Source organism: Stomoxys calcitrans, chromosome 3 (genome assembly GCF_963082655.1).
Source record: "Stomoxys calcitrans chromosome 3, idStoCalc2.1, whole genome shotgun sequence".
NCBI lineage: Eukaryota > Metazoa > Arthropoda > Insecta > Diptera > Muscidae > Stomoxys > Stomoxys calcitrans.
The window spans coordinates 116,158,632-116,176,053 of record NC_081554.1 but is presented as its reverse complement, the minus strand read 5'-3'; the positions used below and the strand labels follow the sequence as shown (position 1 = coordinate 116,176,053).

At 38.4% G+C, this 17,422-nt stretch overlaps 1 protein-coding gene across 1 annotated transcript; it reads right to left on the bottom strand.

Annotated features, from left to right (window-relative positions):
- Positions 1-4,862: 4,862 nt before the first annotated feature.
- Positions 4,863-15,240, bottom strand: LOC106083287 (uncharacterized). Its single transcript, XM_013246215.2, has 4 exons — positions 14,631-15,240; positions 6,025-6,171; positions 5,688-5,967; positions 4,863-5,621 (listed from the first exon to the last, which is right to left on the bottom strand). Exons 1-4 carry the CDS (start codon positions 15,093-15,095, stop codon positions 5,461-5,463), a joined length of 1,053 nt encoding a protein of 350 aa, XP_013101669.2. The 5' UTR covers positions 15,096-15,240; the 3' UTR covers positions 4,863-5,460.
- Between the last annotated feature and the right edge of the window lie 2,182 nt (positions 15,241-17,422).

Sequence of the window (17,422 nt, the reverse complement as noted above, 5' to 3'; positions counted from 1 at the left end):
TTGGAAAGGACAGAATGCCAAAAGTTGGGGGGTTTAGACCGCGTGTCGTGCATTGGGTATATACTGCAGTGGTCAGACGTATAATGCTATATGGTGTTGTGGTCTGGTGGACGGCGATTCAAAAGTCCACCTACTGCTCAATACTTAACCGGATCCAAAGGATGGCTTGTTTGTGCATCACTGCCGCACTGAAGACGACACCATGTGATGCACTGAATTTAATGCTACATCTTATGCCTCTGGACATTGTGACTACCCAAATTGCAACGACCACTGCGGCCTTGGCCACGTGGCGGCTACGGACACTGTGTTATCCATGATATAATATCCGATGTTCCAGGCAGTGTGGATAACCTGAGCCGCTTTTTGATAAAAAGTACTGAACCACTATTCCTGACAGAACCGATTGGAACTACGATACCCCTGGTAACAGTAGTTACATAGGCTCCTATACGGATTGGCTTTGGGGTGTACTCTAGGTTACCCGACCACTGCAGTGTGTATCATTACGAGGATTGTCATAAATATCTTCTTAGACAGCCAGGCAGCCATTAGATCCCTGGACAACGTATTTCTGAACACAAATACCGCCCTCGACTGTCGCAGATCTCTCAACGTAATGGCTGAATAGTTCAAAATTCACCTGTTCTGGGTACCGGGCCACAGAGATATCCCAGGGAATTGTAAAGTGGACAAGCTTGCAAGACTACGAACTACCCTACACATTCCAGGGATACTGGAATCTGTGGGTATGCCTCTAGTGCCATGTAAGCTAAGTTTTCAGAACCAGGCCCGAAGGGCAACGAATAATAGAATTTCACAAAGAGGGTGCTGTGAGCATTCCAAAACTATTTAGACTTGAAGAGGTCTACCGCTTTGCTGTCATTGGTTAGAACAGTCGTCTCAGTCATTGTGTCCGTCATGACAGGTCAGTCAGATGGAGTTTCACTTTAGGTTATCATTTCTTTGAGAACCTGTCTGATTAAGCGGAGGTGAACATTCGCAAGTTATTGGTCTTTTTGAAGCGATCTGGATGGTTCAACATTAGGAACTAGAAGGTATCTTCCTTCTTCTGTGCCTGTGAAAACACAATGGACGAAAACGTCTAAGTGAGACTCACTTAGACGTTTTCGTTTTTCGATGGCAGATTGCCACTTTGACCTAACCTAATATTCGCAAGTAGTTGCGTTTTTTAAAGCGATCCGGATGGTTCAACGGTAGGAACTAAAAGGCATCTTCCTTCTTCTGTTCCTGTGGTATCACAATGGAAAACGTCAATGTGAATCTGATGGCAGACTGCCACCTTAACCTAAACCAACCTAGGGGTCAATTTTCTGGGTGGCCGCCCACACCCAAAACACTCTTCAACGGCCACGTAAACCTATCGCGATTATATGGGATGGCTGTAGAGTAAAATTTTTATTGTTTGTTTGTTCCGCATAGGCTCGTAAACGGATGAACTAATTTTCTCGAATTTTTTAAGTTTGTCCAGGTTGGAAGTAGTGATAGGCTTTGGGACTCAAAACAAGATATTTTGGAAGAGAATTTTGGGGCAGGGAGGGCCGTCCTGCCCCAAAACCACACACCCCCCTTTCAACCGATTGCGGCAATATGAGACTCAAATGAAAGGAGCATACGAATTAGAAATTAAAATTGCCGTCAAGTCTCAGGGGGCCGCCCCAACCCATAAACCACAATAACCCCTCAAAAGGACATGAAGACCGATGGGACTCAAAGGTATTTGGGAGTAGAATACGTCTCAGGAGGACCACTCCTGAGGTCCTCCAGAGGACCACTCATGTGCAGTGTAAATAATGCTCAAATGAAGTCGAATCTGATATTAATATTAGACACCAAGTGTCCGCCCAACACAGAAAAAACAAGTTAAAGCGTGCTAAGTGCGGCCGGGCCGAATCTTATATACCCTCCACTATTGATCGCATTTGTCGAGTTCTTTCTCCGGCATCTCTTCTTAGGCAAAAAAGGATATAAGGAAAGATTTGCTCTGCTATAAGAGCGATATCAATATATGGTCCGGTTTGGACCACAATTATATTACATGTTGGCGACCTGTGTAAAATGTCAGCCAATTCGAATAAGAATTGTGCCCTTTGTTGGCTCAAGATGTAAAATAGAGAGATCGATTTATATGGGAGCTGTATCGGGCTATAGACAGATTCAGACCATAATAAACACGTATGTTGATGGTCATGAGAGAATCCGTCGTACAAATTTTCAGGCAAATCGGATAATAATTGCGACCTCTAGAGGCTCAAGAATTCAAGATCCCAGATCGGTTTATATGGCAGCTATAATAGGATATGAACCGACATGAGCCTTATTTGGCACAGTTGTTAAAAGTAGGAATAAAATACGTCATGCAAAATTTCAGCCAAATCGGATAGGAATTGCGCCTTGTAGAAGCTCAAGAAGTCAAGTCCCCAGGTCGGTTTATATGACAACTATATCAGCTTATAGACCGATTTAAATCATACTTGGCACAGTTGTTAGATATCATAACAAAATACTTCGTACCAAAATTCATTCAAATCGGATAAGAATTGCGCCCTCTAGAGGCTCAAGAAGTCAAGACCCAAGATCGGTTTATATGGCAGCTATACCAGGTTATAAACCGATTTGAACCATACTTGACACAGTTGTTGGATATCATAACAAAACACGTCGTGCAAAATTTCATTCCAATCGGATAAGAATTGCGTAATCTAGAGGCTCAAGAAGTCAAGACCCAAGATCGGTTTATATGGCAACTATATCAAAACATGGACCGATATGGCCCATTTACAATACCAACTGACCTACACTAATAAGAAGTATTTGTGCAAAATTTCAAGCGGCTAGCTTTACTCCTTCGGAAGTTAGCGTGCTTTCGACAGACAGACGGACGGACATGGCTAGATGGACATAAAATGTCACGACGATCAAGAATATATATACTTTATGGGGTCTTAGACGAATATTTCAAGTAGTTACAAACAGAATGACGAAATTAGTATACCCCCCATCCTATGGTGGAGGGTATAAAAACTGAAATGTAGGTCGAACTGGACAATGTGGGACTTAAATCGAAGGCCATTAAAAGTAAAGTACTATTATTTGTGAAAAAATGTCTGAGATCCTCCAAATATCCCCCAAATTCTAATGCTTGGCGACCGGGACAATGTAGGTCTTTGGAAATAATAGACGAATCTCATATTCGAATTTGGGGGCAAGTATCTGGGGCCGCAACAAATTCCCTTTAATGAACATGAAGTCCAATCAAGGTAATTGTGATTGCGATTGCCCAAGAAACAGTAGCATTTATTCGACATGTCACACTGATATCGAAATTTTGTGTATTAACCTCAAAATTAACCTCACCAATGGGTGTAGTTATTGGTAGTAATGGTGTTGCCTACAAAGAGTGCAAAAATGTTGTATTTTCTGCATCGTGCCAAGTCTACGGTGCAGATGTAGCCGCAAACTCGTGAACGCCAATGTTAAGATGTTACCGATACCGGTATTGCCAAAACTTAACGCAGCTTTAATGTAGGTTTATTTGACAGTTCTATAAAGGAAATGAAAAGTTAATTGGAATCTTAAAAATTTAAATAAATTTTTTTTTTGTTTTTTAAGCTCCGCATTTATTAAAAATGTAAAAAGTGCAACACTTTGAAAGGATTGGGGCGACATTTGCAAAATGTTGTTCCGTGGAACATTTTTTTCTAGAATAGAAATCACCATAAGGAACTTTGACAGTAGAGAGCGAATCATACTATTGTACCAAATTTAGAATATCGTTGATCCAGTAAGGTCCTGTTGGACTTTAAAACTTTTGTATCGGATATAGTATGTATTTGAACAATACATAAGATGTAATAATGTAATATAGATCCGAGAAAGATCCATGGCTCCCCAGCTTTATAGTATTTTTAGAAACATTCAATTTTAAATAGACCCTTTGGTGTCTAAAAACTAGCTGGCGAAACACACGAGCCAGCTAGTTTTTAATAAATAATGAACCAGTAAGGAAGGGAAAAGTCGGGCGGTGCCGATTACATAATACCCTACACCTATCCTATAAGTACAATGTGGTAGCTATATACAATTCTGAACCAATTTTGATGGACCTCGGAGAGCAAATATGTTCAAACTGTCGATATACATATATGACAGCTATATCTAAATCTGGGCCGATATATATATATATATATATGCGCTTGCAGTGGCTCTAGGAGTGAAAATTGGGCGATATATATATATGAGAGCTATATCTAAGTCTGATTTCCATTTCCATGAAATTCAACAATAATGTCGAGAGTCATAAAAAATTCTTCTTGCCAAATTTCGAGAGAATTGGTTAACAAATGACCATTTTTTTGCATTAGTACTGAAAATCGGACGAACATATATGGGAGCTATATCCAAATCTGTACTGATTTTTTCCAATTTCAATAGGCTTCGTCTCTAGGCCGAAAAACATGCCTGTACCAATTTTCAAGACGATCGGATGAAAACTACGACCTGTACTTTGTACACAAATTAACATGGACAGACAGACCGACGGACATAGCTAAATCGAATCAGAAAGTGATTCTGAATCGATCGGTATACTTATCAATAGGTGTATCTCTTTTCGTTTAGGGTGTTACAAACAAATTCTCTAAGTTATAATACCCTGTACCACAGTAATGGTGTAGAAATCTTATGAGTTTCCTTTTGTAACTTCTCCCGTCAAATATAGGAGTCATAAGCAATGCTAATAAATTCCAGTTTGAAATTTACGATTATTTTTGGTAAAAATTTTATGTCTATTTATATATGTTGTAAGCTGACTCGTATAATACGTATAGGTTCTAAACAAAGAATTTTCAGTTAATTTTCAGTAAAATATAAGATGTAATATTATTGTACTTGGCGTTGAACTAATAAACTAACAAAGGGTTAAAACCATGCATTTGTAACAAATTCTTATACAAATTTATCGTAAATTCATAAACAAACTGCCAACATTTTCCACAGTGAAGTCTGTGAGACGAAAGGTTTCTATATGAGTAATGTTTTTTTTTTTTTTTGAGTGTAGGAGAAGTGTAGCTGCAAACCAAAACAGTAGGGATTGTATTTTTATTTGACGGCTTTGCCTCGTTGGCTACTGTTCTATGTCATAGAAGGGGTCGCGCCATCCGGTTTCTTGTAGAAACGTTCGCGCAATAGATAAGATTCGAATGAAATGAAGGTTCACCTCGACTCACAAAGAAACAACACAAGACGCTACTTCTTTTTGCGATACAAAGCTTTTCGCATTAAGTTAATCGAAAACTATGACTAATTTTAGATAACTAAGAGGTAGAATAAATATCTAAAAATATGTATGTACAAAATGTGACGGTATATATATTTCAGTTAAATATGTGAGTGACTTTAGAGTGGCATTAGCAATCCTGTCATCTGTCCTGGCCGGTACTACCCCAACATGACGAATTGCAAAGGCAGACAGATAGCCAGCGCAGCGGCAGCTAAGGAACCTAATAAATGCTTGGGAGCTGCATTTTCCACAAAAGATGGCTGCACGGAAGAACTCGTTGCGCTATTGCCCACATATGGTGACGTGGATCCAGGCTCAGCTAGAATACATTTTTCCAAACGATTAGTGTTGGCTATGGCAGCTACTCCATTGTTTGAGTACCAACCTGATATTTTTGTATCCTCATTTTTGCCAGCAAAGGGAAGAGAATCTATAAAATCACCATCATTATACATGGCCATGTCTTCATCCGATACTTTATCGAATATCCAGCTCAAATGAGGTTCCAAATTTGTGTAAAACGCATGTATCGGATTATCCGAACAATCCAGCTCATTTTTGTCGTCCTCAGGTGTTAATACTGTCGACAATAGGCCAACTAGCTTGTTTTCGCAAACCAAGCCTGTTCCTCGATCTCCATTGTGCGATAACAGAGCATCGACCGACTGCGAATATGACACTTTTTTAAGGCCATCTAAAATGTAGAATTTATGGTAACTTACATGACAATTAAAGCCCAAAGGAAGCATATACAGGGAGCAAATGTCTTTTTTCCTCATATCAGGGTATTCATAGTTAGATCCGCATACATCCCTGTTCAGCAAAGGTAGCTCTTCGGTTTGAATGTAATTGGGTGATTGGACAATAGACTGAAAGATATATTGAGCAGTATAACATGCATTAAGATAGAAGTGACAAACTTACTTTTTAAGAAATAAAACGAGAACGAGAAATAAACCGACTCTTTAAAACATGATTATAAAACCCTACCAAAAAAAGTTTTTCTTTTGTGTTTTCCCAGCAAAAAATTGGTAAGTACATGTCATTATTTTTGGGATGTGAAATAATGGATAACTGATTATCCTTAGATTTACTAGCTGCTAAAATATAACAAGTGATCAACAGGAATACCATCTGTGTTGACGGTAGTACAAATGTCATTACATACAACATTCGATGGAGCTTAAGAATAAGCACTTATAATAGAAAAAAAGTCATTATTATAACCTTGGTATTGATAAAAATACTATTAAGAAACTGAGGGCAAAACTATCTCATACCCATGAGTGCTGTCCGTTACAAGGTTAAGCTCAATGATCAGGGACCTCCATTTTATTTGCGAGTACAAATGGTTTGCCGCAAAGCGATACCACTTTGTAGCATTAGGAGGAAAATACTGTGGCGTTATTAATATAAACAAGTAAAAGCGTGCTAAGTTCGGCCGGGCCGAATCTTATATACCCTCCACCATGGATCGCATTTGTCGAGTTTTTTTCACGGCATCTCTTCTTAGGCAAAAAAGGATATTTGCCTAAGAAGAGATTTGCTCTGCTATTAGAGCGATATCAATATATGGTCCGGTTTAGACCACAATTAAATTATATGTTGGAGACCTGTGTAAAATGTCAGCCAATTCGAATAAGAATTGCGCCCTTTGTTGACTCAAGAAGTAAAATAGAGAGATCGATTTATATGGGAACTGTATCGGGCTATAGACCGATTCAGACCATAATACACACGTATGTTGATGGTCATGAGAGAATCCGTCGTACAAAATTTCAGGCAAATCGGATAATAATTGCGATCTCTAGAAGCTCAAGAATTCAAGATCCCAGATCGGTTTATATGACAGCTATATCAGGTTATGAACCGATTTGAACCTTATTTGACACAGTTGTTGGCAGGAAAGGAAAATACTGTGGCGTTATTAATATAAACAAGTAAAAGCGTGCTAAGTTCGGCCGGGCCGAATCTTATATACCCTCCACCATGGATCGCATTTGTCGAGTTTTTTTCACGGCATCTCTTCTTAGGCAAAAAAGGATATTTGCCTAAGAAGAGATTTGCTCTGCTATTAGAGCGATATCAATATATGGTCCGGTTTAGACCACAATTAAATTATATGTTGGAGACCTGTGTAAAATGTCAGCCAATTCGAATAAGAATTGCGCCCTTTGTTGGCTCAAGAAGTAAAATAGAGAGATCGATTTATATGGGAACTGTATCGGGCTATAGACCGATTCAGACCATAATACACACGTATGTTGATGGTCATGAGAGAATCCGTCGTACAAAATTTCAGGCAAATCGGATAATAATTGCGATCTCTAGAAGCTCAAGAATTCAAGATCCCAGATCGGTTTATATGACAGCTATATCAGGTTATGAACCGATTTGAACCTTATTTGACACAGTTGTTGGCAGGAAGAATAAAATACGTCATGCAAAATTTCAGCCATATCGGATAAGAATTGCGCCCTCTAGAAGCTCAAGAAGTCAAGTCCCCAGATCTGTTTATATGACAGCTATATCAGGTTATGAACCGATTTGAATCATACTTGGCATAGTTGTTGGATATCATAACAAAATACTTCGTGCAAAAGTTCATTCAAATCGGATAAGAATTGCGCCCATTAGAGGCTCAAGAAGTCAAGACCCAAGATCGGTTTATATGAGGGCTATATCAGGTAATGGACCGATTTGAACCATACTTGGCACAATTGTTGGATATCATAACAAAACACGTCGTGCAAAATTTCATTGTGATCGGATAAGAATTACGCACTCTAGAGTCTCAAGAAGTCGAGACCCAAGATCGGTTTATATGGCAGCTATATCAGTTTATGAACCGATTTGAAACATACTTGGGACAGTTGTTGGATGTCATAACAAAACACGTTGTGAAAAATTTCATTCCAATCGGATAAGAATTGCGCACTCTAGAGTCCCAAGAAGTCGAGACCCAAGATCGGTTTATATGGCAGCTATATGAAAACGTGAACCGATATGGCCCATTTACAATACCAACCGACCTACACTAATAGGAAGTATTTGTGCAAAATTTCAAGCGGCTAGCTTAACTCCTTCGGAAGTAAGTGTGCTTTCGACAGACGGACGGACGGACGGACAGACGGACGGACGGACAGACGGACGGACATGGCTAGATCAACTTAAAATGTCGCGACGATCAAGAATATATATACTTTATGGGGTCTTAGACGAATATTTCGAGTAGTTACAAACAGACTGACGAAATTAGTATACCCCCATCCTATGGTGGAGGGTATAAAAATATTTTTAATTTTTTCGCATGCTGTGGGCGTAAGTTCAAAGAAATAAAAAATTAAAAATCATTTTATTGGGACCTCTGTATTGTAAATCTTCTGATGTAAGCTCTATGCCACAAAACTACTAAAATCACTCCCATGTGTTAGAATATTGTGTCTATAAATAGAATATGTCAAACATAAACACAAAGAAACTGAGCATTGAGAACGTGGTGGTGGGGAAAGGCGCGAATATGTTTGAGTCTAAGTAGTTATTTTTTAGCAACGTTCAACTTAGATAATAAGTCATTATTTTTTGACAACTTGTATGCTTAGGCATAAGTACTTATTTTTGAATTATTGGTATGTTTGTGCGGAAGGGATTTCCCCCTAGGTTATCGCCAGGTGAAGGTAATTGAAAACGATGCCTAAATATAAGAAGTTACTAATTTTTGAATGAGCTTACATTTCTGGTTATTTGGTAATAAGAGTTTTTGCTGGGTTATAACAATGCAATAAACTTATGACATTTTGATCTTTCGTTTTTCTGGTCCTAAAAAAATGGTTAGGTTGCACCTAAGCCAGTTTCAATCAAAATTTGATACTGTTCCTTCTGTGCCTTAATTGGTGGTCTAAATTCCTTGAGCACCAGTTACTTCCTTATAGCTTCATGATGTTGATTTTACGAAGGCTCAATTTTAAGTGGCTGTAAACGCCAATATGCTGGAGCTCGTTAAATTATGTGTATGCTAGTGTATTGATTGTGTTTCAGAGTATTTTTCATGTAAAATTTTAATTTTTCGAAACATTTGTTCCCAAATTACACTGCATTTTCCAAAATAACTAAAAACCTGGCCGGGCCGAATCTTGGGAAACTACTTCCATGGAATCTTATAAATCTTAGGGCATTATTTTATTCTACATACCAAACTTCTGTCAAACCAGCAAAAATTAAAGCTTCTAGGAACCGAACAAGGATGATCGAGTGACCGGTTTAGATGGGAGCCATATCAGGTTATAGACTGATTTTGACCGTATTTGGCATATTTGGAAGTCATAACAGAACACCACATGCAAAATTTCAGCCAAATTGGATAAAATTTGCAAAATAATTGCCAAGTCGAAAGTATGGATCCCAAAGTTGACTTGCGACTAATCGATTAGTCGACCTCAACTTTTTGTATAAAAAAGTCAAAAAAGTCGGCTTTCAATAATTAAAAAGTCGAATAATCGATTTTGAAGTGGAATAGTGGAAATGGAAGCTACACAGAGTTAAACAAGTTTGGCTTCGCTTATGTTGCGGCTAGTTAGTGTCGCGTTGTAAAAATTCGAAAGAATAAAGCTATGAGCTTGAAATTTCGCAAGAATACTTCCTATTAGTGTATAGTGTGAGTCAGTTGGGATTGTAAATGGACTTGATCGACCATGTTTTGATATAGCTCCCATAAAATCCGATCAAGGATCTTGACTTCTTAAGGCTCTAGAGGGCGGTGTTCTTATCCGATTCCGCTGAAACTTTGCACCAAGTGTTTAATTTTGAATTCCAACTGTGCCATGTATGGCCCACATCGGTTCATAATCTGATATAGCTCCCATATAAACCGATTTCGCATCTTGACTTTTTGAGCCGTTAGATGGCGCAATTATTATCCGATTTGGGTAAAATTTAGCATGAAATGTTTTGGTTTGATCGTCAACAACTGAGCCAAGTATGGCTCCAATCAGTTCATAACCTAATATAGCTCCCATATAAGCCGATTTCGGATCTTGATTTCCTGAGACGATAAAGGGGGGCATAATAATCCGATTTGGCTGAAATTAAGCATGAAGTGTTTTGTACTAACTTCAAACAACTGCGCCAAGTATGGTTCAAATCGGTTGACAACCTCCCATATAATTCGATCTGGGATCTTGACTTATTGAGTCTGAAGAGGGCGCAATTATTATCCGATTGAAATTTTGCATGAAATGTTTCGGTTTGATCATAAACAACTATATTCAGTACGATCCATTACCTGACATCGGTTCATTACCTGATATTTGCATGAACTGGTTTGTTGACTTCAAATAACTGTGCCAAATATGGTCTCAATCGGTTCACAACCTGATATAACTCCCAAATAAACTGATCTCCCGATTATACTTCTTGAGCCTCTAGAGGGAGCAATTATTATCCCATTTGGCTGTAATTTTGCTCAACGACTTCTTCTATGACCTTTAACATATGTGTTAAATATGGCCCGCATCAGTCCATAACCTGGTTTAGCTCCCATATGAATAGATCTACCGATTTTATTTGTTGAGTAGGGCGCAATTCTTATCGAATTGGCTGAAATTTTGTACAATGAATTCCACTTTGGTCTCTAACAGCCAAACCGAGTATGGCCCCAATCGGTCCATAACTTGGAATAGCTCAAATAGCATAGCAATTATTATCTATTATTCTTTGTTTGCCTATAAAATGATATCGGCCAAAGAGCTTCATAAATGCGATCCATGGTGGAGGGTATATAAGATTGTATTTAATACCCGATTTTGCTAAAGTTTGGAAAAATTTGTTATAGTATACTCATCCCAGTCCATATTTTGATAAAGCTACCATATCGATCTCCAGATTAAACATCTTAAGCCTTTAAAATCCGTATATATCGAAAATGGGCCATATCGGTTCAACTTTAGATATAGGTTAAATACTAACGTAATCCTAATTTTCGGCATTTTTGCTCTGAAACCCATATTTTTGTTCCAATTCGTTCAAAATTTGATGGCCTATTCCAATCCATGGACGAATCGACCAATATTTCATAGTAGCTTCCATATAAGGGTACATTTCACAAATAAAGATTTTTGCACCGAATTTAGCGAAGTGTAGATGGAATTTAGAATAAATAGACTCCGATTTGGGGTAGGCAGTCTTTTAAAATTCTACATTTTTGAAAAATGGCCTTTGATTATGCCTTATACATATAATCAGATAGAATAGAGATATTTTTATGTTTCTTTTTCGGGGTTTATATAGAATATGATAGGGAATAAAATCGGTTTACAAAGTTCGTTGCTCATATTCTTTAAAAGTCGGCTAGTATAGATAGACCATTTTCAGCTTCTATTCAAATACAAAAACCGGAAAAACTAAGCGGAAAAGTGGAAACTTTTGAAATGCAGTAAATTTGAGATATTGGCTTTAAGATAGCGGGATAGTTTGATTAAAAATGAACCAAATTTGCACTAAAAACTTTTTTTATATCTCCCCCTTTGAAAATGTAAAGAATGGATTATGTCTTGATGACAAACGTTAACGAAAACGTGTAGGAAATAGAAGTACCTTATTTAGAAAACTTGCCAAATTTTCGACAAAAAGTCAAAACGTCTACTTTTTGTAAAAGTCGACTTTTTTATAAAGTCGAAAAGTCTACTTTTTGCAAAAAAAATCGACTTTTGTCATTTTGATAAAAGTCGAAAAGTCAACTTTGATAAAAGTCGACTTTTCGTCCCAAACCTATCTCCCAGTTTAGGACGAATTTTGGCTGAAATTAAGCATGTAGTATTTTGTTACGACTTCCAACAACTGTGCCAAGTACGGTCCAAATCGGTCTATAACTTATATAGCTCTCATATAAACCCATCTCCCGATTTGATTTTATGAGCCCTTACAAGCCTCAATTTTTGTCTGATTTGGATGAATTTTGCATGTTATGACTTCCAGCAACTGTGCCAAATACAGTTCAAATTAGTCTATAGCCTGATATAGCTCCCATGTAAAGCGGTCTCTCTATTTGACTTCTTGAGCCCTTACAAGCTGCAGTTTTTGTCTGATTTGGATGAAGGTGCTTAGGTTAGGTAAGAGCGGCAGTCCTTTACAGACTTACTTAGACAATTTTAGGTCCATTGTGATACCACATTAGCGACAGACCAAAGCTTCTGGTGGGAATCGAACCCACGACCCCTGCACTGGTAATTCAAGCACGCTACCTACTCGACTACCGGGGCACCCTTGCAACAACTGTGCTTAGTACGGTCCGAATTGGTCTAAAACTTGATATAGCTGCCATATAAACCGATCTCCCGATTTGACTTCTTAAGCCCTTATATTTTTTGCACATAATGTTCTATTAAGTCTTCCAACGACTGTTCCCAAATACGGTCCAAATCAGTTTATAACCATGTAAACCGGTCTCTCGATCATCCTTATTCGGTTCCTAGAAGCTTTAATTTTTGCTGGTTTGACAAAAGTTTGGTATGTAGAATAAAATTAGAAAAGTGTATTATTAAGTTGTTATACACTTGGGTTAATTATGCTGTGTAATGCGAATTACAGGCCGAGTAGGCTTAGTATTACTGAATTTGTTACAAATAAGTAAATTATTGATTTTTATTAAAATAAATAAAATCTCAAAATTGGTCACTTGCGCCTTTTTGGGGGTAAGGAGGGCAATATTATATTTTAGACCTACGTTATTTAAGAACAGAGTTATATTAAGCTTAGAATTACTTTCTAAGTCGTTTAGACATGCCCACTTTCCGTCCGTCCATCCGCTCTGCTGTCTGTTCATATATTATTGTGGTCAAAGAATTACTTCAATTTTTCATCTAAATATTTTGAAATTTGAAACTGCTTTTATTATACAAGGATGAAGATCGTTAAAATGCGATAAATTCACAAACATCAAGGGAATAGTTTTTTGTACTTTGTGGGACACAGCATTACGGCTAGTAATGTGTTCGCTTTTCGCGTTGAAATCAATATTTTTTGGGACTACTTTATTTTATTATAGACGAGAGACTCTGATGAACGATATTATCTTCAGTATGACCTTGATACTCTTTACGAATGGTGCAACCAGAACTTTATGGAACTTAATATTTCCAAATGCGAACATATATCATTTTCAAGAATAACCTCTCTTAAAACTAGCTACTTTTTGGATTCCAATCAACTTGAAGTAGTCTATAGCTTTAAGGACCTTGGATTTCATCTAGACCAACGCTTAAACTTCCGTCAACACCTCAATGGTTGACGTAGTGCTCTTGGCTTCATGAAGCGCTGGAGCAAAGAACTTAATGATTTCCCTGTGACGAAAATTGTATATACGTCGCTGGTCAGAAGTCATCTCGAATACGGTTCAGTGGTATGGTATCCGTATTATAATATTTATTATGATTTGATAGAATCGGTTCAAAAACAATTTCTATACGTTTACGTTTTTGTCTAAATTAATTCATGGCCAAATAGATTCTACCTTTCTTTTAGGAAGAATTTCCTTTAACGTTCATATCAGACCTACCAAATATTTTGATCTTTTGAAAATTCCTTATTATAGAACCAACTATGCCAATAATGATCCTTTTCGGCACCTATGTTATCAATTTAATCAACTGAAAGATTTAGTAGATCTATCTGAGAATCGAGAAAATTTTGAAAATTATATTATTTTTAAATTCTTAGTTAATACATTTGTAAATATATTGTTATTATTCTGTAAGGGTATTTATTATCTATAGACTTAAATAAAAAATAAAGCAAAAAAATTGCTGATTTCATTCAGTACGACATTCCCTCATTACTTATGATAAAGTTATAATAAGAGTATTACGTATATATTTGCATATTTTTTCTCATGAAGATTCCACTAAGGAACAGTGGCAAACTTCTCACATTTCAATGAGTGCAGTCCGATTCAAGTCTAAGCTCAATGATAATAGCCGAGTCCGAACGGCGTGCAGCAGTGCGACACCTCTTTGGAGAGAAGTTTACATGGCATAGTACCTCACGAATTTTTTTTTCTGATGGTCGCGCCAGGTTTCGAACCCAGGCGTTTAGACTCATCGGCGGACATGCAAACCTCTGCGCTACGGTGCCGTCCGAGTATTATGTTGTCATTGAAATTTTTTAACTATTTCAAAAAGTAATCACGAAAAAAATATGGATTTTTAACGCGAAAAGCGAACATAGTATCAGCCTTTTAGCGGTATTACAACTTTTGATCAAAGTCGCCAAGGTATTAAGAAAATATTTTTGAACTACTAGTCACACCCAGGAAAACAATCACACATAAACTTACACTTCGCACATAGTAATTGACCACACATGGTCCTTCGAAGCTGGAAACTTCGTCCAAAGTTATCCAGGTCATATCGTTGCGCACATCCAGTGGCAATTTTCCATTGAGACGCAGCAGGGCCAAATCGTTTTGGCCTGTGGTAAAGTTGAAATTATCTGCTACAAGAATATCCTTGACGCCAAGGACAAGCTCATCAGTAAATGCTGTGGAACTGCCACTGATCACTGTCAACGAGGATGGTGGAAGCGAAACTACACAACTAGTTGGCGAAAACTGATAATGAATACAGGATGCCGTTGTTAATATGAGACGACTTTGGATTATGACGCCATTGCACAAGTGAATTGGAGGGACTTTCGGATGCATATTGACGTATAAGGAGACCTGATAGGTGGGTTGATTGCACCATACTAGCGCTGGTAATAGCATTATCGCCACAGTGCTCAATAAATGTAAAAAAATCATTTTTAAATGTGAAATAATATGCGACGCGATATATATTTTTTTGTATTAAAAACTTTTTATTTTATTTCCTCGTTTATTTTTTCTTTCGTTATAGCACAAAACGTTTGCAGCCTGCGAAGTTTGTTAACTGAATGGGAGACTAGTGTCTACCAGAAGCCTATATTATATGGGATTGTCGGGTCTACGACAGCGAAGCTGACATCAACGAGGAGAGAAGCATCAACAATGTTTTGCTGTCCTTCTGTTATCACCCTGGCAGATAATCTCGCGGCGTTACTCTCGTATCTGATAAATATGTCATCTTTTGAGATACACCTTTTCGTTCGTTTACATTTGATTTTTTTTTTTGTATTGCTGAAAAATACAATCTACAAGTTAATGCACATACTCGTAAATACAGATCTAGAATGAATGTATGTATGTATGCAAAAAAAAAATACTCGTAGAGATGGCAATACTAACCAACTTCAAGAAAGTCCCCCAAGTGCATCAAGTGGCATTCCGATTTTTACAACTATAGCATGCTTTCAGAATTTCCAAATAATTTCAAGGCTTTTATTTATTTATTAATACCTTTTTTTAAGGAAAACACAGTATTCGAAAAAAAATGGTAAATTAAATAAATAAGTAGTAAATAACCACTAAAGTAAATTAAATTATAGCAAAAATAACAACAAAAGGCTTCCTTTATTCATCGCAGAAAGAGTCACATGGTTTAAAAACGAAAAACATCAGCAATTTTTGTCGGAAGTCTAAGTTCTGTACTTATTACAAAATTCGCAAGATGTTAAATCAAAAAAATAAAATGGTATTATGTTTGGCCGGGCCGAGATCAGACCGTAGCATGTTGTCCACTCCTCGTATAGGTGTGGGTGCCTTAGCACCTGTAGTCGAGAGTAATTCTTCAAACGCACAACCAGTCGTCAGACTAACAGATGTGGAAGAGACGGATAAACCAGAGAGATGCACAGTTCGTTCCCAGCCTTTAAGTAAAGGTGATGTTACCGGTTCAGATTCAGACAGCGACAGTGTCAACGAAACGGTCATCGCAGCCGAATCGAGAGATGAGGATATGGGAATGACGACAGAAGTAAGCGATGGCTTTGCTAAGCTAAGCAGATCAAGAAAGCTATCCGGTGGAGTGTGTACCGGCAGCGCAATTATGCGAAACCGCAGGGTGCTGAAAGGGATAGAACTGACATTCGAAACACTTCTACGGAAGCTGGAAAGAGAATCAGATCTACCGAAGAGCATAACACTGCCAAGACGCTGAAGAAGAAAAAGAGCTCCCAGCTTTCAAGTACTCTGGGAAGACCAATCCAACCCCCTCGCAATGGAGACTCCAGACAGTGTCCTGCGGAGGGGGACAAAGTCGGAACAGCAACGAAGGAAGCGCGCACGGCCCCTGAATCTTCATGGAGGTTTGTGACATCCAAAAGAATGCCACAGCCATCACGGAAGGGGAAGATGGGCTCTGAGAAAAGTAAGGAGCCGCCCTCTCAAGCCGGAGTGTCGCACAACAGAGATGACACAACTTATGCAGTCATCGATATCGGCTGTGCATTCGGATCTCGGTCCCAGGTGTGGCATTTGGTAAACGAACGGGTTATCGAACATTCTTATTCGATTTGGCTGAAATTTTGCACGAAGTATTTTATTTATTATTATATAGTCCACTGGCTCTACGGAAGCATGATTAGACCAATACTTACTTACGCCTCAGTAGTTTGGTGGACTGCTATAGAGAAAAATGCAACATACACAGGTGCAGAGACCATGTTGTCTTGACATAGGCGGAGCGATGAGAACCACGCCCACAAGACCACTGGAGACTATTCTAGATATCCGACCCATTGACATACAGATTAAGTGTGAGGCAGCCACTGCGGCTATGAGACTTAAGGTGATGGATTGAGGATGGGAGCAGCTCATACCATCGCGGTATAATCGAAGCGACGATAGGAAACCTGGAAGAAAGGGATGAGGTTTCCGATCGGATACCTGAGATAAACCTTGAAGTCGAGTGAGAGGCACTGCTGCCATCGGCACAGTCTTGGACTGACGGCACCCAAGTATTGCCACCTGGAAGGTCATGTTACACGGATGGATCAAAGCTAGGAGACAGAGTGGACCTGGGGTTTTACATTGAGAACCCAAGGACTGAAACTGTTTTAGACTGCCTGATCACGGAATGCGTGAGGTTGTGTGGGGCTAACCCAAGGACGTCGAGTGTGAACATCTTAACGGACAGTAAAATGGCCGTTTAGGTACCGGGCCATAACGGAGTAAGATTGAATGAAAGGGCAGACGATTTGGCTGTGATGTCC